At 38.4% G+C, this 21,494-nt stretch overlaps 1 protein-coding gene across 2 annotated transcripts in view; it reads left to right on the forward strand.

Annotated features, from left to right (window-relative positions):
- OCA2 (OCA2 melanosomal transmembrane protein) overlaps nt 1-21,494 on the forward strand; it is a 656,645-nt gene that overhangs the window by 284,136 nt on the left and 351,015 nt on the right. For both annotated transcript variants that reach the window (XM_072614578.1, XM_072614579.1), the window contains 3 exons: nt 3,180-3,327; nt 14,255-14,312; nt 18,785-18,893. In XM_072614578.1, the coding sequence (XP_072470679.1) occupies nt 3,180-3,327; nt 14,255-14,312; nt 18,785-18,893 (315 nt within the window). The remainder of the gene's footprint in view (nt 1-3,179; nt 3,328-14,254; nt 14,313-18,784; nt 18,894-21,494) is intronic.

Raw genomic sequence — 21,494 nt, forward strand, 5'->3', positions numbered from 1 at the left:
GAAAATTTGACTTTCAAACACAAGAATGAAGAGAAGCATGAAAATGTAAACAGCAAAGATAAATCATAAGGGACTTACTAAAGTTGAACTATTTACATTCCTACATGGAAAGAAAATATTTGTAACTCTTGAAAACTTTTTTCGGTATCTGGGTAATTGGTGGGATTACACACACACACACACACACACACACACAGAGAGTACAGGGTGAATAGAATAGGATGGGATCATATCTTTAAAAAATGAAATTAAGCGGTGAGAGAGAAATATATTGGGAGGAGCAAGGGAAAAATGGAATGGGGAAAATTATCTCATAAAAGAGGCAAGTAAAAGACTTTTCAGTAGAGGGAAAAGGAGGGGAGGTGAGAGAAAAAACATGAAGCTTACTCTCATCACATTCGACCCAAGGAAGGAATAAAATGCACACTCATTTTGGTATGAAAACCTATCTTACAACACAGGAAAGTAGGGGAGAAGGGGATAAGTAGTGTGGGGGGGATGATGGAAGGGAGGGCAGTGGGAGGAGGGAGCAATTTGAAGTCAACACTCTTGGGGAGGGACAGGATCAAAAGAGAGAATAGAATAAATGGGAGGCAGGATAAGATGGAGGGAAATATAGTTAGTCTTACACAACATGATTATTTTGGAAGTCCTTTGCAAAACTTCACAGATATGGCCTATATTGAATTGCTTGCCTTCCCGATGGGGATGGGCAGGGAGGGAGGGAGGAAGAGAAGTTGATAGTCAAAGTTTTAGGAACAACTGTTGAGTATTGTTCTTGCAACTAGGAAATAAGAAATGCAGGTAATGGGGTATAGAAAGTTATCTTGCCCCACAGGACAAAAGAGAGGATGGGGATAAGGGAAGGGAGGGATTTTAGAAGGGAGGGCAGATTGGTGATAGGGGTAATTATAATGCTCAGTGTTTTGGGGTGGGGGGAGGGGTGAAATGGAGAGAAAATTTGGAACCCAAAATTTTGTGGAAATGAATATTGAAAACTTAAATAAATAAATTTAAAAAGAAAAAAAAATCCTTCTTGAGCTCTTCCAAGAATTTTTTCTGGGTTTGAGACAAGTTCATATTCCCTTCTGAAGTTTCAGATGGGAGTATAGTCTCAATGCTGATCTCTTTGATATTCGTGTTTTAGTCCTTGTCCCCACAGAAAGATCCTATTACCTGATCTTTTCTGCTTTGCTTCTTGCTCATAATGATTACCCTTTCCCTGGCTTTTAAAGTGGATCTCTACTTCTGGGGCACAGGAGGCTCTGTTCCACTCTTCTTGTGCTTAGAATTTGTGACTTTGTGTATTGTGACCTCTGGTTCTTTCAGCTACAAGCTAGAGTGCTGTAGCTTACCTGGTGCTGAGTTGGCTAGTGTGCCAAAGCAGAGGCTGGGTGAAGTCTTTCTGAATTTCCCAGGAGTTATCCTGGAGCTCTCCGAATTAAGTGTGGGGGAGGGGTGGTCTGACCCCAGGAGGTCCCCTCTCCTGAGCACAGGCAGATTCAGTGGTTGGTGAACCCCATTTGTGCTAATGTTTTTCTGATTCTTGTGGCTGTGTTGAGGTAGGCCTGGAGTCCTAGTGTTGACAATTACGGGCTTAGGATCTCCTTCTGGTTCTCTGAGGTGGGGATATCTGGGACAGCTCTGGTCTTGCACTGGTCCTCTTCAGCCACAGCAAGAAGGACCCCTCTTTGCAATTTTCCTAACCTCACAGGTTAAGAGACTGTTTACCCCTTTGGCTGATCTCACTGTTCCCAGTTTTTTCCTGGGGAAATATTGTCTGGGTTTTTCAAGGTCAACAAAGGGATGGAGATAGAATTTATTGATCACCCCATCACCTTGGCTCCAGGAAGTTCAAGTAGCTGACTTACAGACATTTAATCTCCAGGCTGATAGTCTCAGGAGCAGCTACTACAGTTACCTGAGGTTCTGCGCTTCTCTCTCACTCAGTTCCACTGGACTCCCATCCTGGGCTGTTATGTTTGAGATTCCACAGTGCTGCTGCTACTTTAGAACACTTGGGGCCTGCTCAGCTTTGCTATAGTGGGTCTGAGCTGATATAGCCTCTGCGCTGTCCTCTCCTCCAATCCCATGGAATAGATCCTTCCCGTCGACCTTCCAGTCTGTCCTGTGTTGGAAATCTGCCCCACTCTCTCTCCTATTGGATTCTGCCACTCTAAAATTGATTGAGATTTTCTCATTAGAGGTATCTGAAGGAGTTTGTCTTAGAGCTTAGTAGTTGCTCCCATTCCGCCATCTTGACTCTGTCCCCCTTACCTCTCTCCATGCACATTGTGAGGCATTTACATAGCACGTAAAAGGTCAGCTCAAGGGAAACTTCCACTTCAGTGAAACATTTTAAGCCCATAAGAAGAAAATTGCACATAGGAAAATGTTATTTATGGTTTTTCCCTCACAGCTCATCCATGTCAGCTGGAATGTACTACAGAAAATAAAGTGCATTTACAGCTTGACTTGAGTAACCTTATGCTAATTTTAACATTTCTCCAACATCAGTCTGCCTTCAGTAGCCTTTCAATTAAAACCTGTTCCCCCTCAAAATGATTTTGAGAAAAGTGGCACGTAGGAAGGGAAGGGAGAAAGTGAACTTATGAAATAACTATACTTGAGTAAAGTGGATTTCTTGTAACTTGCCTGCTACCAACTGTCATATTAAAAGGTTGTCACAGAAGAAGCTAAGTGAGATACCTTGCCCTGAGTAGTCAAATTCTGCTTCTGGAACTCCTCAAGCGTAAGATCCCATGAAATGTCTCAAACAAGAAAGTTAAAGACCTTGGTTAAAAGCAGGTCTTCATGAGTATGATTCCAAGAAGCATTGTAAGTAGAAACAAACAAAACAAAACTCCAAGACTGCCATTATTGAGTCTATCAAAGTGCAATTTCACCCTTAGCCATATATTTTCAATTGCATTACTCCATTAAGAAGGTTATTAAAAAAGCCCTTTATTGTTTGCTGTGGGGACTTTCAGGAAGAGCTGATTTTCACTGTTTTCTTTAATCTATTTTATATTTCATTTGGTTTGTATGATTGGTCTGTTGTTAGTCAGGTGGTGTTTTAGGTCAAGATGCTGTTGGTGTTTGTATTTTGCAGACTATGCTTTGCCAGGTGACCTGTTTTTAATGTGTCTCAATATTACTTCGCTTCCATCTCTTCTTAGAATTGAAACATGAAATCCATGTTTGGAAGTTGACAGCACAGCGCATTAATCCTGCAAGTCGGGAAGAGACAGCAGTGAAATGCCTCCTCATGCAGAAGGTTTTAACTCTGGAGTTTTTGCTCAAGAAGAAGCTCAAAACATTCCAAAGGTAAAGTAAGCGAATCATGGTCACAGGACTTATAACCTCTGGAATCATTTCTTCTCCTGATGTTAAGATCAACTGAACCCCATTGGAATTATGTCATTAGGTGGCCTCTAGTAAGATGTGACCTTCATCTATATACTGAATGTTGAGACATTTTTAAGGAGCAAAAACCAAACCAAACCCTCTCTCGATATCATTGTTCTGTGTAAAGAATCCTAACACCAAAACATAGAAATTGAGTAAGAAGGTTTCGAGAACACCTAATTTCTGCTATATAACATTCTTTTTACTTCTCCATTACGTATAAATGGCCTGAATCCCCCTCAATTATAGACCTTAGGAAGCTTCCTCAGATTTAGGGCATGCTTTGGCTTAGTATGAACTTCCATTCATGGTTCACAAGTTCCCTTTGACTTTTTTTATGAGACTATTTGGAGAACACATTTGTTTCAAGCACAAGATATTTATGTACACAGCCCAGCAAAATAAATGGCAAAAATCATTTCCCCACATACATACCGCATATCTTGCTGTATTCTGTCACAGATTCTCCTACTAGTGGCAAGAAAAAACACATGGGGGGAACTTATTTGGGAGAGGTCACATACATAAGGAACATGCATAATCTAGGAAGGGGACACATGTAGAAATCATGTATAGGTAGGTTCACTTATTTCTGGTTCCTTGTATTCTTTGATATTGCTTCAATCTCACAGAATTACTCATTTGCTGCTCTGAGGAAATCATTAAGTTTTTTGGTTCCAGTGTTGTAAGCTCAGAAAGTATCCTTGGTGGGCTATTTTCTCTGGGCACACTTCCTTACCCCTATAGTTTTGCAATCTGCCAGTATCTATTAGAATGGGCTGCTCTCTTTTATAACTGCTCTGTTGCTCTCTGCTGCCATCTTTTGGTCTTCTGCTGAGTTGCAGTTGTAACACAGAGAGGTCTTAGGTTTTTTTAGTCATTGGTCTAGAAGGGATTTCAGCTGCTTGGGTACATAAGACACACAGCTGTACTCAGCCAACCAGCAAAAGCCAGGAGCAGCCCCTAGGCTTGGTTTAAGCCTGTCGTTTGAACTCCTTTATTTCTGCCACAGGATTTTTTTTACCCCCTGAACTCAGTCTGCCCTTTGGATTGTGATAAGAAAATTCCTTTGAACTGTCTTCATGCTCCGGGTCTCTCCAAAGGTCTGTGCATGCAATTCACTCCAGAAGTGTCACACAATAAGACAGGAGGGTGTGTGTGTGTGTGTGTGTGTGTGTGTGTGTGTGTGTGTGTGTGTGAGAGAGAGAGAGAGAGAGAGAGAGAGAGAGAGAGAGAGAGAGAGAGAGAGAGGAGGGAGTTTAGAATGAGTTTGAATTAAGTTCTTGAACGAGTTTCCAAAGAAGTACAAAGGGTTGCAGCCCTTTGTACTTCTTTCACAACATTCCTTTTTCAAACTTTCCTGTTAGTGTCTAGGGCACTGCCATCTTTCTAATTAAGTATGTTTGAACCTCAGATCTCAGAATCCTCCTTGGCTCTTCACCATCCCTGACCTTACCTCTCTAATTAGTTGACAAGACCTGTAGATTCGATTACCACAACACGTCTCACATCTGTTGCCTTCTCTCTGCTCACATAGACACTAATGAGTAATTTAAGTTTTTATCACTTCTTACCTGAGCTGTTGCAATAGTTTCCTAACTGGTTTCCTTTCTTGCCTCCATTCTTTCCCCTTTCAAATCTATCCTGTATACAACTGCCTCTAGGATCAAATGTAAATTCTTCTTTTTATCACAGTCTCACCCCATTCTATCTTTCCTGCCTCTCTTAACATAGACTTGTGGAGCTTTGGAATAACCAAGTCCAGTTAGGACAAAGATGACAATTTTCCAATCATGTGCCAAGGTCAAAGGGGTTGGGGCATGACTCCTGGTCACAATTCTGGTGTTGGGAGGAGGGACACCATCAGCAAGGTACATGTTTCCCAATTTTTAGCCCTTGCTCTTTAGATTCTGTAAGTAAAAAAAAAATGTTGAGAAATATCTGCAACTACCAAATCTCTAGTTGCACCCTTGGGAGCTGTTCATACTTCTTAGAAGAGAGTTAATATGGTAGGAGGTGCAGTACCTCTACATAGACCCAAAATTTAGCAAGAGACTAGAGAAGAGAGAAAGTTCACCAAGAGAGGGTTGGGGCACAGTATTGTGGGGAGGGAGAAGTATATTCACACAATGTAAGAAGAGTCAGAGATAATGGACTCAGAATGGATGCCAGTCTGCTTGGGTCCTGGATATTGCTTGGAGATGCTCAACTTGGGTAAAGTGGGGTACTTTTTTATAGGATTTCATATCTGGGTCAGGAAGGGTCAGCAGTTGGAGGCAGAGGCCAGAAGAGCTCATATCTGAAGAGTGGCTCAGTGTTAAGTCACTGATGGTGACTCATGCAGGGGAATTGCTGAAGGACCTTGCTTGCTAATTGGTATTCAAACTTCCCACCATTATACCAATGAGCAAAGGGGCTTTGAGCCCTCATTGCTAGGGTGACAAGTTTTTTTTTAAGCTTCTTGAGGTATCTTTATTTAATGAGTAGGGGAGGCTACTGTATTTCTAACCATTTATTTCATCTAAGACACAGTGTGAACTCTAGCCAAAGTGGGGCACTGCCTTTCTGTTGAGACCCTATGAAACAAAGGGATTCATATATGAAAAGTGCTTTGTAAACCTTAAAGAGTTGTATAAAATCTAGTTATTGTTATTATTACTAACTCTTGTTAACTGACAGTTTAAGATTAGCATCTTCCAGCTGATCAGCTGGAATCTCTTTAATATCTTAATAATAATTATCTTCATTATAATTATACATTTAGAATTATATTATGTTATATTAAATAAAATCATTAATAATTACTATCTTAATAATGAAAGTAATGTATTTAACAATTGTCACTTTAATAAGCCTTCCATGCTCTTCCAGAGTCTTTGGAAACATAATAAAGTCATGCAGACACACTAACCTCTCCTGGCCATTTTTATGTCTGTATTCACCTTCTCCAAGTAGTAGGTGACCCTGAGATTCATTGGGAAATGTATGTTCAAAATTTGTAGACTCCTGCTGGTCTCTGGAAGGGGACAGTCAGTATCTGTTTGAAGCTGGGATTCTCCTTGACTCCAGTGGCTACAAAAAGCTTCCCAGTTGCTCCTCTTGTCCCGTGTGCATATATGACCTTGGCTGGACAGGAATTAGCTAGTTCTGTTGCCTCAGCAAAAGCACGTTTGCATGGCTTAGGCCTGCTGACTTCTCTGGTTAGAGGAGGCTTAAGTTTCTTGGTCAGGGCAAATTGCTAAGAGATGTAGGGAGAGAGACCATTCCTACTGCCGCCATGCTATGTCTCTCTCATTTTCACCTTGAAAATGTCCAGTGACATTTGTGTATCTTGTGCTGACTCCTGGGAAGTCACCTTCAAATATTTTTCCTTGTAAGCCTTTTTTAGAGATATATCATGCCAGGGTGGAGCAGGTGAGCCCATTAAGTCCCCAGGCACAAGTTTCTGCCATATTTGTTTTCATGTCTTATCTTCTTCCCTTTACCTTTTCTCTTTGCCTCTGACTCCCTCAGCAAATGTCTGGCATTCTATGAATTATTTTTAAAGTTCTTATATTAGTATGTCCAAAGATCTGAGATTTCATTAATGTGAAATCCTTTCACTGCTACCTGCACAGAGGCATGCTTTAGTAGTCAAAGAAAGTTATGAAATGGTGAACTTAGCTAGCCTGACCTGAGCCTCTTACCGGACTTTTCCAACTTGGTAGAAACTGTCAAAGGGTCTACTATGTTGTCACAGCCTTCAAGAACCCAGGGAGAGAGCCATATCATCATGATTATTAGGAAGTCTTCAATGAAGTGTAGGGAATGTTTTCACCCTTAAAAGAATTGTTTGAGAGAAATAAAGATGTTATAAAACTGGGGTCAGGGTTCACTGATTTAACTGTATTACAAAAGCCTCTTAGAAATTTAAGCTCTAGTAGTTTAATTAAAAAAAAAGACAGATTAAAAGAAGGCATATATTATGCTAAATTCTTCTCCTGGTACTAGCATATTGAATCCAAGTCAAGAAGTAGTTTTTAACTTTAAATAGTTCTGTTGACTGGAATAACTCCCACTCGTCTTGGTTTTGGAAACAACAGATGGAAGAAGCATTCTAGAGGATATGAACTTAATCCAGGGCCTTGGACATAGGGTGGAAGAGAAAATTCACCTAGGATAATGCAGATGGATTTTTTGTTCATGTACTGTTAGTCCCAGAGCAATGAAAAATTATTTTACATGCAGAAATTGTAGAAAGCATACCTTCTAGGATAGACTGTAACCAGGACAACCAAACTAGAAATAAAAATGTAATGCTGATCTCCAGCATAAAATATGAAATGTGGAAATTGCAAAAGACTCACTGAAGGAGTCCTTCAGTTTAACCATCTTCTAGGCTTCAAGTTTGGGAGATAAAAGCCTGAATCTTGTACGCTGAAATTTATGATGGCTATGAAGTACAGTCTTGCAGATAAAATGTTACAAATCTTAAAGTAGATCTAAGGAAAATACACTATTTCTTTTTATAGTCAGGTCAGGAAAGACCATTCTAATTTTACTTAGGGTAGACAGCTTAAGTTATAGGCAGGACAGTAAACTTCGTTTAGTTCAGCTAGATGTTGATAGCCTAAATCTTTCAGAATTGGAATACAAAACAACCCCCAAATCCTTTCAGACGTAAAATGGAGGAAATTCCATCTCACATGTCTGTGTTTAGATTCCCTTTCTCTTTATTATTTGACTTTAACTCCCATAATCTTTTATAATAAACATGCAGTTCACCTTAGCCTTGCAAATAGACTAAAAATAACCATATATGTAAAAAAATATCTTAATGAGCCAGTGAATTCTCATAAGCTCTTCCTACATGTAATATAAAATCATAAATTTTTGTAACTGGAAGGGACTTTAGAGATCATTTAGTCCAGTCCCTCATTTTACAGATAAGGAAACCAAGGAGGAAAAGGGAGAGTCATCTACAGTGATGAATGTGGATGAATAGGAAATTCAATAACCAACTTAAACTTTAAAAGACATGCACAGAAGATGGAAGCAAGGTCAGGTAAAAGAAGATGAATACAAAAGTACATAAGGATCCTATTTAAATAGCATCTGGAGTTCTAAAGCTCAGAATGAACTGATACTGGTGAGAAAAGAGAAAGCAAATATTTTAAAAGTTTTTTCAAGTTATATTGAGGAATAGGAAAGTCTTAAAATGAGTATGACCCTGCTTGGGGTGGATGAGACAATGATAACCGAAGGCAATGTTTCTCAATTCTTGCTGATTTTCTCTGCCAAGAACAATGATCTTTGGATTGGAAAACACATAACAAAAATGGATAATGAGGTAAAAGGATATTAAGAGAAAATCTAGTTATCCTAATGAGTTCATCACCTGGTCAGATTATGTCCTCAGGTACTGAAAGAATTGTTAAACATGAATGCTAACCAACCATTAGTAGTATTTTAAAAATTATAGAGAATAGGAGAGGTCCTGCAAGACTGGAGGACTAATATTCCGATTTTCAAAACAGAAGAGAATAGATTATGTCAACTATAGATCAGTGAACTTACCTTCAATTTCTGGAAAAATTCTGAAACATATTAGAATGGTTAGTAAACATCTAGCAAAAGAAGCAACAATGAAAAAGACTCAGCATGGTTCCACCAAGAGGAGGCCACATTATAATATTATTTTCTCTCTTTTTTTTTTTTATAAAATAAGTTGATTGATAAATCAGGGGATGCTGAGGATGTAGCTTACCCAGATCTTAGCAAAACATTTGACCTGGTATCTCATGCTACTCTTGAAGAAAAGATGGAGAGATGTGGGCCAAACAGTGACATCATTAGTATTCATAACTGGTTGAATGTCCAGACCTGAAAAGTAGCAACTGGTAGTTTGAGACCAATTTATTAAAAAGTTATCAGAGAAGCATTTCAGAGATCTTTTTTTAGTCCTCTGCTATTTAACAATTTTTTACCAGTGATTAGGAAAAAAGGCATAGATTGTATGCTTATTAAAATTACAAAAGACATAATGTTGAGTGGAATCACTAACCTACAATATAACAGTTAGAATTTCAAAAGAGTTGAACCAGCTAAAACAGAGATGTTAAGCATGCTGCCACAGATACTGCTCAAACCAGATTAAAATGTAATTAGGAAAGGTTTTAAGAAAATGAATAAAAGTACAACAAAACATAGATAGCATTACATTTTAAAACTACATCATATAAAGTCCATGGGGATTCTTAAATATGGATTAGTGACTTTTGTTTCTATTTGAGTTTGACTCTATCCAGTTAGAACACTGAGTCAGATTGCATTAAATGAAATGAAATAGGGATCATTATGCAATTTTAATCTTTTTTTTTTTTTTAAAGTACAATACGGGGTGGTATGACCCAAAAGTAGTTCATTTGAAAAAGCTCAGGGGTATTTAGTGAACTTCATGGGAAGGATGAGTCAACTGTTTGATATGGCAATTAAGAAAGTCAATGTGATCATAGACTATCTGGAGAAAAGCAAAGGGACATAATAGTCCCTCTGTATTCTGCCCTGGTTAGGCTATATCTAGAGTATTATGTTTAGTTCTAGGTCTTAGTTCTAGTTCTATTGTGTATTTAGTTCTAGGTGTCAATTTTTAGGAATGATGTTGATAACTTGGAAACAGCCCAGAGGAGGAAAACAAGAGTAGTAGAGAACCTTAGGCCATATAAAAATTGGTTGAAGGAATTGGGGATATTTACCCTGAAGAAGAAAAAATTAAAGGGTGACCTGACGTCTATCTGTAAATATTTTAAGAGCTATCGTACAGAATAGTCACTATACTTATTCCTCTTAAAAGGAGAACAAAAAACTAGAAAATTTATGATACTCACTCAAAATAGACAAATGTAGTCTTGGCAGAAGGAAAAACTTCTTGCCCCAAGAGTAATAAGAGCTGTACAAAAATAGGATGGGCTATTTTAGGAAGAGTTATATTCTGGCTTTTTGGAGGTGTTGGAGTTAATGACCAGCCATGTTACTGGGGGAATTATTTTTTTAGATGTGGTTTAGATTTGACCACTGTGATGCATTTCAGTTAATAATAATAGCAAACATTTAAATAGTGTTTAATATGTGATAGGTACTGTGCACTAAGCACTTTACAAATATTATCTCATTTAATTCTCATAACAACCCTGGGAGGTAGATGCTATTAATATCCCCATTTTATGGATGAGGAAACTGAGGCAAACAGAGGCTAAGTGACTTTCCCAGCATCACATAACTAGCATGTTTCAGATCTTCCTGACTCCAAGTCCAGCATCCTATCATTGTGGTACCTTGCTGCTCTGAATATTGGTGACTTATCTAAAGTCCAAGAGACAAATATAACTCAACAAATATTGTCTAGGTACCTACTCTGTTTAGAGCACTTGAATAGGCCTTATACTTGTTAATGACAAAAGCAAATGGATGAGTTTCTTCACAATCCAAGGCAAAACCCATATTTCAATCTGCTTTGGACTTGATGGCATTGATTAACTCTCCACCTAAAATGGAAAATACCAAGCAAGGTCTCTTTTAGACACTTTTTGCTCCTTCACATGGATATCACTTTGATGCTACCATTGAAGACACTTGAGGCAGGATGCATTTGTACAAAAATCTATTATTGCTAACAGCAAAGTTCCTCGAGCATTAAGATGAGAGTTTTACTTTAGTGATAGTCTAGCTGAGATTTGAAAATTCCGTTATAAAATAAAAGTTAAGTAATGTTGAGAATGAATGACTAGTAGAATTGCACATCCAATGTTTTTGCCTGAAAATGACATGAAATTACATTACAGAAGAAGAAAGGGTCAAGTTAACTAGTTAGGAGACAAAATTTAAAGATGACTAGAAATTAGCCAACTTTATAGGGGAGGATTTTAAAAATTCTGTTGATTGAGGCAGAGTTTGCTAGACTTTAATAAAATTTTTTTTTGTATTTAAATTTATTTATTTAAGTTTTCAACATTCATTTCCACAAAATTTTGGGTTCCAAATTTTCTCCTCATTTCTCCCCTCCCCCACCGCAAACCACTGAGCATTCTAATTGCCCCTATCACCAATCTGTCCTCCGTTCTAACATCCCTCCCTTCCCTTATCCCCATCTTCTCTTTTGTCCTGAAAGGCAAGATAAATTTCTATACCCCATTACCCGTATTTCTTATTTCCTAGTTGCAAGAACAATACTCAACAGTTGTTCCTAAAACTTTGAGTTCCAGCTTCTCTTTATCCCTCCTTCCTCATCCATTCCCTTTGGGAAGGCAAGCAATTCAAGATAGGCCATATCTGTGTAGTTTTGCAAATGACTTCCATAATAGTCATGTTGTGTAAGACTAACTATATTTCCCTCCATCCTATCCTGCCCCCCATTGCTTCTATTCTCTCTTTTGATCCTATCCTTCCCCAAGATTTCTCCCTCCTCCCACTGTCCTCCCTTCCATCATCCCCCCCACCCTGCTTATCCCCTTCTCCCCCACTATCCTGTATTGTAAGATAGGTTTTCATATCAAAATGAGTGTGCATTTTGTTCCTTCCTTTAGTTAAATGTGATGAGAGTAAGCTTCATGTTTTTTTCTCTCACCTCCCCCCTTTTTCCCTCCACTGAAAAGTCTTTTACTTGCCTATTTTATGAGAGATAATTTGCCCCATTCCATTTTTCCCTTTCTCCTCCCAATATATTTCTCTCTCACTGCTTAATTTCATTATTTTAAGATATGATCACATCCTATTCAATTCACCATGTGCTCTCTGTCTCTCTGTCTCTGTCTCTCTCTGTCTCTCTCTGTGTAATCCCACAAACTACCCAGATACTGAAAAAAAGTTTCAAGAGTTACAAATATTATCTTTCCATGTAGGAATGTAAACAGTTCAACTTTAGTAAGTCCCTTATGACTTCTCTTTGTTGTTTACCTTTTCATGCTTCTCTTCATTCCTGTGTTTGAAAGTCAGATTTTCTTTTCAGCTCTGCTTTTCATCAAGAATGCTTGAAAGTCCTCTATTTCATTGAAAGGCCATTTTTCCCCTGAAGTATTATACTCAGTTTTGCTGGGGAGGTGATTCTTGGTTTTAGTCCTAGTTCCTTTGACTTCTGGAATATGATATTCCACACCCTTCGATCCCTTAATGTAGAAGCTGCTAGATCTTGTGTTATCCTGATTGTATTTCCACAATACTTGAATTGTTTCTTTCTAGCTACTTGCAATATTTTCTCCTTGACCTGGGAACTCTGGAATTTGGCCACAATGTTCCTAGGAGTTTCTCCTTTTGAATATCTTTCAGGAGGGGATCGGTGGATTCTTTCAATATTTATTTTGCCCCCTGGTTCTAAAATATCAGGGCAGTTTTCCTTGATAATTTCATGAAAGATGATGTCTCAGCTCTTTTTTTTGATCAGGGCTTTCAGGTAGTCCCGTAATTTTAAAATTGTCTCTCCTGGATCTGTTTTCCAGGTCAGTTGTTTTTCCAATAAGATATTTCACATTATCTTCCATTTTTTCATTCTTTTGGTTTTGTTTTGTGATTTCTTGATTTCTCATAAAGTCATTGGCCTCCATCTGTTCCATTCTAATTTTGAAAGAACTATTTTCTTTAGTGAGCTTTTGAACCTCCTTTTCCATTTGGCTAATTTTGCTTTGGAAAGCATTCTTCTCCTCATTGGCTTTTTGAACCTCTTTTGCCAATTGAATTAGCCTATTTTTCAAGGTGTCATTTTCTTCAGCATTTTTTTGGGTCTCCTTTAGCAAAGTGTTGACCCATTTTTCATGCTTTTCTGGCATCTCTCTCATTTCTCTTCCCAATTTTTCCTCCACCTCTCTTACTTAATTTTCAAAATCCTTTTTGAGCTCTTCAATGGCCTGAGCCCATTCAATATTTATTTTGGATGTTTGGGATATAGAAGCCTTGACTTTTATGTCTTTCTCTGATGGCAAGCATTGTTCTTTCTCATCTGAAAGGATGGGAGAAGATATCTATTCACCAAGAAAGTAACCTTTCATAGTCTTATTTTTTTCCCTTTTTTGGGCATTTTTCCCAACCAGTTACTTGACTTTTGGGTCCTTTGTCAAGAGTAGAGTATATTCTGGGGATCTGTGAGCTCTCAGTTCCTCCAGTGTGGCACAATCAAACGTGTACTGGTCTGGATGCAGAGAGGGATTTTTGTGCCCAGAATCTTAGCAGTTTCCTCTCCACAGCCACCTGGCCTCTAGTTCCCAAGTCAGCACTGGGGGCTGGTTTTCAGATAAGCTGGATGGGCAGGGCCAACATTCAGTGTGAGACAAAGACCAGCTTGCCCAGGGCCTCCACACAGGGCAGGAGGCAAGAATCAACTCTTCAGTGCCCCCAGGGTTTTTATGCTTCAAAACTGTATGCAGCTGCTAGGCCTGCAATGTAGTCTCTGAGGTGGCTGCCTGCTGGCAGAGCTATGGGAAGACCCTTCTCCCTTCCTGGCCAGCTGGAAAAACCCAGTCACTGACCTTAGGCGCCTGTGGGTTGAGGGATCTTTGAACTCGCTACTGCTGGACCTGGGGATTGAGCTGAGTGCTGTGTGGCCAAGGCTGGGCTGGGCTCTGTGCTCTGCTCCATGTCCGGTGCAACCCACGTTTCCTGTGGGCCTTTCAGGTCACCCTGGGCTGGAAATCTCCTCCACTCTGTTGTTTTCCACTTCTGTTGCTCCAAAATTTGTTTAGCTTCCCTCTCTACAGCTATTTTATGGGCTGTGGGGGGAGATCCTGCATATGTGTGTCTTTCTACTCCACCATCTTGGCTCCGCCTACTAGACTCTTTAGTGTCACCAGGAAACATAAAAAAATGTTACCTTCTCTTTTAGACAAATTTCCCAAGAAGATAAAAACTGGGAGACAAATATCCAGGAGCTACAAAAAAAGGTAAATAATAATGAGAATATATCTTATTTTTAAAAAATTCTTCAAACATACTGAAATAGATATTCATTTCCAAACATATTCATGAAGTGTAATGAAATGTTGAGTACTATGTTGCTTTTTTTTTGAGGGGGAGTGAGAGTTAAGGATAGGTGTCTGTGCCTTCCACGGTGGATAGCAGATTAGTGTTAAATACTGATAGGAGGTGTGTAACAGGCACACTGGAGTACAAGCCAGTAGGACCAACTTTTAAATCAAATTGCTTTAGAATAAAGAACTTTGGGACATGAATAATTATTCTAAATAAATGAAGTGGAAAAGTTTTTTCAACGTAAACTAATCATGAGAGGAGGCCTAGAGAGCCTAGACAATGAGTACTTGATCTTTATGCCAAGGTGAGGGACATGGCAGCCAAGGACAATATTGATTTAGAATAGAAACTCTTTTATAAAACATTGTGGAAGAGGATGTCAATAATTGTGTCCATTATCCAATGTAATTTTAGTATGTGGATAGGAAGAAAAGAGCCTTTATGAAAATATATTCTTAATGTGGCCTGATAAAGAGAAACCAAATATCTGTCTAAAGAAAAAAAATTCTAATTTCAGTCTTTTCTCTCAGAAATGTGTTATACCTTTGAAGCGAATGAGTTCCATTTTTTGTGTAGGATATATTATGTATTATACATGACAGTTTAAAAACTCTTGGGGACATGTTGAGTAATAGTTCAAGAATTCATGAAGTGGGAAAAATGACTCTTTGATTGCCCTGATATCTATTTTTACTTTACTTTTCTCCACCTCACTCTGCCCTTTCATATTTTATGTCCTCTATCAAAATTCTCAAACTGATCTTATGTCATAGAATTATGGATTTAGGAACCAATAGGTCATCTAATCTAACATTCTCATTTTACATGTGAAAAAGCTGAAGACTATGGAGATTAAGTGGCCTGAGTAGGTCACATACAATAAGTGGCTAAGCCAGGATGTGAACCAAGTTCTCAGGTTTCTAAATTTACACTCTTTATAGGTTAGTATGAATTTGACACCTATTTCTTCTTCTGTGTATATTTGCATTCTAAATATAATCCGAAATTATACATTAAAAAGCTCTGTCCTCAGGTAAAAGTATTTTAAGCATCAGGGCAGCAGATGGCAGAGATTTTCTTTGGCCTGGGTGCTTTCTTGCTGCCTGTGGTATCATACAATGAAGGGTGCTGCCTCATCTATTCATTACTAGGTAGGTTTCTCTTACCCCTTCCCCTACATGTACATTTGTAGTAGGCTCAGGGTAATAGAGGCACAGATAGGGCACCATTGTTTGCTACAAATTTTAAAGTCCCCTTTTGGACTGTTGTTTCTCAGGCTCTAGTCACAGGCTAGAGAACTGCATGTATGTTCCTTGTTCCTTTCACATGTGCATTAGGTGGATATAGATTCTCTCTAAACCTTTGTGTTTGTACTGACAGGAGGTAAACAGTGATCTCAAATCTCTGTCTGTTTAGAGGGATGGAAAAATTGTTTTTCATTTCTAGGGTGACTTTATCTAATAGGGGTCAAAGAGCATTGCTCTTTGGTACTACCACTGTGTGGATGCCACTGTCATGAATTTAAACAGTAGGTGTAAAAATTCAGCAGGTGGATATCCTGGAAAACTTTTCATTTCTCTGCTTCACCCAGACTCCTCTTTGTTCAGTCGAAGAGCCCCTCCTAGTCTCTTTCCAGACTCTGTCCAGAAACCTATGGTCTTTGAAGGTTGACCGATGACAAATGATTCTAACAACTGCTAGGCAATTAGCTTACATTGCTTTTCTCAACAGTAGGAGCATTTCCACCCTCATCTAGCTACAAGGGAAAGGGGAAGGCTTGCTTCTCTCAGTAACTGTGAGATCATGGTATTGCATTCTGTAAAGCAGGAAGAATGTTGAACTGAAAATATACAGCCTCCCATGCATTTGTGAAAAATCTTTAAATTTCCCAGTCAGTGTAATGGTACTTGTCTATTTAAGTATAGCTTTGATATTGCAAGGAAACCAGAGCAGTGCTGTCTTACACAGTTGTGCTAGGGGACAAGGACAGATTGTACTTCAAAGGCCTTCTGTACTACATAGTGAGAGATGTACCTCTCTCATATCTTATCAGACACTTTAGGAAGCCTTCCTATATTTCTAAATCAGTGTTTGCCTTCTCAACATGTTTTTAAAATTATACTTAATTTGTAACTTTTCTTTATAACAAATCAACTTTTCTTTCTAATTAAGATTTTTTCCCAATCCCCCACCTGACCCTTATTTTTTTCAGAGGAAAGTAAGTTATGGTACTAATTCATATCAGGTAGAACATAAGAACAAATTGTCTATTTGGGATATGCTTAAAAAAATGACTAAAATGTTCATATCTTTTGACCCAGAGATCCTACCACTAGGTGTAGGTGCCAAAGAGATTCAAAATTTTCATTTACTTTTGATGGAAACAAAGAACTGGAAACAAAACGTGTCCCCATTTACCAAGGAATGTCTAAATGGATAAATTTTCCTAGTGATGGCCATAAGAAATGACAAACATAAAGAATTCTAGAGACATGATGGTAAGATGCACTGACACAAAACAAAAGAAGCAGAAACAGGTATATACACACATACAAATATGTGTGTTTGTGTACATGCATGTATACATGCACATACACACTATGACTGTGTAGAGAGGGCTGTCAACCACATGTAGCATGGAGGTGTCATTGTATGATTCAAAGGGAGACAGAATAGACATCTGTAGCCTCTTTTCCTTTATCCTTCTCCAAGGGATACTTTAATTCCTGCTAGGAGGGGAAGCAGGTGTTTGGAGCCAGAAGCTTGGTCACTCTGCTCTCCTCAGAGAAAGAGGATACCGGGCTATAATTATATCTACCCTCTCCCTTAAATATCATTACTCCAAGGGGATGTATGTTTTCAGATCACTTCTGATGTCTCTTTGTTACTGAGGAAAGGAGGACCCCCAACCTCTGGATCCTAAGCTTAACTGCTTTCTCACAGAATACTAGTTTCACAGCATAACAGGTGGCAGAAAAACCCATTTATTTGAGTCCATAGCAAGTAGAAATCAGAGAACATACATAGGAGAATATATACCAATCAACGCAGAATGAAGGAGATCTCCTATTGGGAGTGAGGTAACTCAACTCAGCCAAAAGAGTCCTAGATCTCCCTTCCCCTTAGGGGAAGTTCTCTGAAGTCTCTAGTGTAGCAAGTGGGGATAAGGACATAATGGAGGCTGCCACATCCTCTCACGTCAGCTTCTTCCCAAGATCTTTTCCTTCATCAACCTGAAGGAGGGTTGGCCTCTTCAGTCTTCTCTGTCAAAGCTGGAAGCCAGAAGTGCCAGAAGCAACTACAGACCTTGAAGAAACTCCAAGGTGCTTGATGAGACTTGAAGTAGGTCCCAAGACTTGAAGAACTTAGAACTCTCCTCTCTCCTGCTCTCCCTAACCAAGCATGATGCGTTAATTTCCAATGAAAAATGAGAGACTTCCCCATACCAATAGGCTTTGGGATTTGGGTTACAAATATACCAATGTAAATACAAAAAAAAAAACAACAAAAAAGGAACTGCATTCTGTGAAATTAGAATTGTTGAGATTCACGGGATGCCCCAAAATGTTGGGGTGCATCAGAATTATGAGGAATTGTAGTGTCTTGAATTAATTTGCTCAGACCATCTCCAAGTTACAGAAAGGGAGTTTATTGGGGTGATGCACCCAGCAGGCCCTCCTCCACTATGAGAGACAGAGTACCAGCCAGGTTAGGTGTCTGGTCTGTATTCAATCTGATGGGACAGGGTGAAAAAGAGTAGGAGAAGGACAAGAGGGGGAAAAGCATGACGTTGGAATGTTGAGTAATCGAGAGTGTCTTTGTAAATACATACAGAAAAGGGGAACAGGAAAGGGGAAGAGTTGTTCTAGAATGTGAGGTAGTTGGGGAGTGCTTTGTGAAAGCAAGAGGGACAGGAAAGGAGTACAGAAAAGGGGTTATCGATACATAGTCTTCTTAATCACTTTTTTGACTGGTCACACCCTGCATTTTATGTCCTATCTCACATCCTGAATCCTGCTTGCTCCATCTGCCTTGAATACTCCCTTCTATCTCATCATGACTAAACCTGACCCTAGAGAATGGTGGAGAAAATGCATCTATTTTTCTTTCAGTGCAGTGTTAGGGGCATATAGGTATGGAGTATTACAAAACACTACCATATAGACACAGTCCCTATGTTGGCTAATTGTGTTGAGCTACTTCTTCCTTCCTTCTCCCTTTGTACATCTTCACAATCAAGAGATGACTCAGTAAGGGTGATAAGATGGGATATATTCTGAAATGACAGGTATTGATAAAAATAAGGTATGCTTTAAAAAACGAATACAATGCTGAATTCAGAAGAATTTGCTTGGCAACAGATTTATGTTTTTCCTTTCTACAGCATAGGATAGCAGACAAAATTCTCCTCATCAAATGCCTAACTGTGCTTGGATTTGTGATCTTCATGTTCTTTCTCAATTCATTTGTACCAGGCATTCATCTAGATCTTGGTGAGTAGTATGATTTTTTTTGCTAATTATTTTTATTGATGGATGTCGAATCTGATACTGTAGACAAGAGATAGTAAATTTTACACTGTTGTTGTTAAATCATGTCTGACTATTTCTGACCCCATGGATCATAGCATGTCAGTACTGTCCACACAGTTTTCTTGGCAAAGATAATGGAACAGTTTGCATTTCCTTCTGCAGTGGTTTTAAGAGAAATGGAGGCTAAGTGACTTGCCCAGGGTCATACATCTAGTATCTGAACTTAGGACTTCTGACTCTTGGCCCAGTGCTGTATTCACTGAGTCACCTAGCTTCCTCAAATTTTATACTATTGATATTCAAAGATTCCTAGATCTTGTGCCATTTTTCTCCCAAACTCAAGGCCTAGGTAGAGATGACTTTTTTGTATGTGTGAAACTTTTTCATTGTAGGAGAGAAGTTTTAACTGGAATGTTCTGACATCGGTCACAGGGTGAGGGTGGGGACAATTGTGATATGAACAATGGCCAGTGATATGAATCTTGGAACAGTCAGGCTGCAGAAATGTTGGAAAAAGGTAAAGTCAGAAGCCAGGGTATTAATCAGAGAGCTTTATGTGTCCAAAGACGATTCTGATGTCTGGAGAGGGGTTAGTTAATAACCAAGAGAGACAAAGTCTGAGTGAGGGATAGGTGAGAGTTAGCTGGAGTTGGAGTTTCAGGACTCAATGTTTTAGTATCCTGAACTTTGTCATTTGTTACATTTTCTTAATGGAGTAATTAAGGCCATAATGCATGTACCTGTGACTTACTCTCAAATTTCTCCTGAAAGTTTTTCAGCTGGACAGCTCCTATGGCTACCATCTCCCTGATGCACTCCTATAGCAACTGTACAATCTGTGCAGCAGTGGGTGGACCATTCTTCTTGTCTGGGGTTGAGGCGAAGGTAAAAGGATCACGGGGAGGAAAGTAAATAGGTTACCTCTCTCAATAGGCAGGGATACAGTGAATCTTCTTCCTTTTACCCCTTTTGAGGATGAAGCACAGATGGAAGCTCTCAGAAGGGAGTAAAGAGAAGCAACCATAGCAGTGACTGCTTTGAATGTCCCTAAAAATCAACCTTTGTGATGTGTTTGACATACTTATCCCAACTATACACTCTTAAGACTGGAAAGAGCAGAGACTAGCAATCCTAGATTATGATCTATTTTTAATTGAGAAAGAAATATTTTTAAAGAAGCAAAATTAGTTCACTATATTTTTATTCTGAATTTAACAAATATCAGATCAAATGGGTGTTTCCATGTATACAACAGAAGATTGTGTATGAAACTTAAGCTTTCTATTACTTATAGCTTGCTTTTCTTTTAAATGTAATAAGCCCAACATGGAACTTTTAAAGTGGTTTTCCTTGTCTGATTCTTTCTCTCTTCCTTCTTTCCTTTCTTCTTTCTAATTTTCTAAGTAAACAACATTTTTCAGTAAGTAGAGGTAGTTTTATTTTTTCTTTGTCTATCTTCATGCCTTTAATTTCTGTTTGTTGTCTTATTGTTATAGTTAGAATTTCTATCCCTTTGGCAAATAGCAATGAGGAAGAGGAGCATCTTTACTTTATCCCTGTATTTATTGGAAAATCTTCTAGTGGTTTCCTTTTGGATACAATGCTAGCCTTTTATTTTATGTAGGTGCTTTATATTACATTAAAAAATCCTTCTATGCCAACACTTAGAATGTTTCATTCTTGTTAGTGTAAATGAGTGTTGTAGACAAAAGCTTTTTCTGCATCTATTTATAGAATCAAAGGTTTGGGATGTTTTTCTTTGTAATAATTAATCGTGTTGTTTTCCCATTGTTTGATCATAATGAATACCTGGTATAAATTCAACATGATAATAGTAAAAGACTTTTGGATAAATTGCCAAATCTTTTTGTTATAATTTTAATTAACATTTGAGAATGTTACTGTTTTATGGTTTCTTTCTTTGCTTTGTCCTTGTCTGGTTTAGGTACTAGCACTATATTTGTCTCAAAAGTTGAATTTGGTAGCACACTTTCTCATTTTTTAAAAAGAATATTCTGTATAGTGTAGGTATAAATTGTTCTCTAAAAGTCTGATAGAATTCCATCTGGACCAAGATTGTTTACAACTAGTTCTTTTTCTTTTTTGGAGACTGTGTGTGTGATTTAAGATTTCTATTTAGTATTCTTTTAATTTGGACATTTCATATTTTGAAAATAGTCTATTTCTTTTGAATCTTAGATTTGCTGGCATATTCCTGTCCCTCTGTGCAGGTGATTTTTAAATCTTTATTGCTAGTCTCTACCATTCTCTTCCATTACATACTTTACCTTCAGGATATCTCCAGCTGAATATCTTCTGAACACCTTTTACTCATTAAGTCCCAAACCAAGATTATTTGCTTTCTTCCTAACTGTGAATCTCCTAATTCTGACCTCATTATTCGTATCTGTGTTATCACCATTACCCTAGTACCTGTTATCCATAACCTTACAATTATTTTTGATATTTTCCTCCATTCATTAATTAAATTTACTGATATCCTTTCCATAACTTCTCTCACATCTACCCTTCCTCTCTATTCCCATTGCCAACCCACTAGTA

Source organism: Notamacropus eugenii, chromosome 5 (genome assembly GCF_028372415.1).
Source record: "Notamacropus eugenii isolate mMacEug1 chromosome 5, mMacEug1.pri_v2, whole genome shotgun sequence".
Classification (NCBI taxonomy): Eukaryota; Metazoa; Chordata; class Mammalia; order Diprotodontia; family Macropodidae; genus Notamacropus; species Notamacropus eugenii.